This window comes from Bubalus bubalis, chromosome 9 (genome assembly GCF_019923935.1).
Source record: "Bubalus bubalis isolate 160015118507 breed Murrah chromosome 9, NDDB_SH_1, whole genome shotgun sequence".
NCBI classification, from domain to species: Eukaryota; Metazoa; Chordata; class Mammalia; order Artiodactyla; family Bovidae; genus Bubalus; species Bubalus bubalis.
In genome coordinates this window covers 68256163-68257969 of record NC_059165.1, presented here as the reverse complement: position 1 = coordinate 68257969, position 1807 = coordinate 68256163, and the positions used below count along the sequence as shown (strand labels likewise).

The 1807-nt window shown below is 42.2% G+C and overlaps 1 protein-coding gene across 1 annotated transcript; it reads right to left on the bottom strand.

Moving 5' to 3' along the window:
* Positions 1 to 411: 411 nt before the first annotated feature.
* Positions 412 to 1332, bottom strand: LOC102414423 (olfactory receptor 56-like). Its single transcript, XM_006052761.4, has one exon. The coding sequence runs from the start codon at positions 1330 to 1332 to the stop codon at positions 412 to 414; it is 921 nt and encodes a 306-aa protein (XP_006052823.2).
* Between the last annotated feature and the right edge of the window lie 475 nt (positions 1333 to 1807).

Genomic DNA, 1807 nt, shown 5'->3' with positions numbered 1-1807 from the left:
GTTTCTCAGAGGTATAAAGTTCTATCATTGATCTAATTTTCCAATTTTCCAAAACTCCAGTTTCTGTGGAGTTTTATCATCAGTTTGCTACTGCCACCACACTTGTGGAAGTTCACAGTTTCTACAAAGAAACTGAATATTGTAAAATGTTCCAAAGCAGGGAAGTACAAGTGAAACCATGAAAAATAGAAAGAAAAAAAAAACAAAACTGAGAAATTCCACTAAGATTCTAAAGCAATTCTAAAGATGATGCCAAAAGTACCTAAAATGGAGACCATTATTAAATATTTGTGGATGAATGGATAATTTGAAATGTAAGACTTCTTAACATGAGTCTAATTTATTTAGACTGTATTAAAGTTAGTGATTACAAATGGGCATATTTTCTTCTTTTAGTTTGACTCTGTATCATCAAGTTAGAACCTTCCTTAGGGCCCCCAGCACTTCTTTGTTTCTAAGACTATAAATCAAAGGATTTAGCAAAGGAGTGAGAATAGGGTCAAGTACAAAGAGGACTTGGTCCAGTCTGGGATTATGATAGGAACTAGGCATCATGTAGACCACCATGGCAGGGCCATAATAGAGGCACACTACAGTCAAGTGGGAAAAGCAAGTGGCTAGAGCTTTGTCCCTTCCCTTTGGAGATTTCATGTGGAGGACAGCAAGGAATATGAGAGCGTAAGAGGACATGATGAGGGACAAGGGGATGAGGAGCACCACAATACTTGTCACTACCACAGCCTTCTCATAGGCAGAGACATCATCACAGGCCAATTTTAGGATGAACATGATCTCACAGAGGAAATGGGGAATCTCTCTGGAACCGCAGATGGGGAAATGCATGGCATAGGCCGTGTGTGCAAGTGATGTAAGGGCGCCCCCAGCCCAGGAGATGGCAGCCATCTGCAGACAGACTTTCTGGCTCATGATGAGGGTGTATCTCAGAGGGTTGCAGATGGCCACATATCGGTCATAGGACATGAGGGTGATGAGGGTGCACTCAGCAATTCCTACAGTCAGGAAGAAGAAGATCTGAGTCCCACAGGCCACTCGTGATATGTTTCTCTTCCCTGAGAAGAAGTCAGTTGCCATCTTGGGTACGATGCTAGAGATTAATGTCATGTCCATGAGAGCCAGTTGGCTGAGCAGGAAGTACATGGGCATGTGGAGGTGAGAATCCACCCAGATTAGGAGGATTAGAATGGAGTTTGAGGTGAGAGCCATGGTGTAGACCAGGAGAATGGCACAGACAAGGAAGTTGACATGTTTCATCTCAGGGAAGAGGCCCAGGAGTATTAAATCTGTATTTGAAGACTCATTTCTTCTGTCCATGTCTCTGCCTTGTTAGAATTAATCAACCCTGGGGGAAAGAGTTGTAGAACTCATGAGGATTTATTGGATTCTGTCCTCCAAGCTCTTTCCTTTATAATCCTTATATAAAGTGTCGACAGGCTAGGATACTTATGCAGATGTCAGCAATTTGGCCAGTTTTTCGGTTAGGTAGGCTCTCTCAAGTCCCCACCTATTTCCTTTACTCATGGAACAAATTGCCACCACCTGGAACAGTTAATGTTTAACCCACATCTAGTACATAGTAGTTCAAATTCCAATACTACCATCTCCCCTCCTTCCCACCTCATTACTCAGAGACTCCTTCCCCTCTCCTCTTTATGCTGTCTCAGTTCCTGCTTGAACCTTTGAAAATTTTATGACATTTGTTCCACCCTCACACAATCACTTGTTTTTCTATCCTACTCTGTGCCAGACACTATGCTAAGTCTTACAGTGTAAAGATGAATAAAATATA

What these genes read in the sequence shown, in the direction of transcription:
- LOC102414423 (XM_006052761.4), bottom strand. Translation starts at nt 1,332, where the DNA reads ATGGACAGAAGAAATGAGTCTTCAAATACAGATTTAATACTCCTGGGC.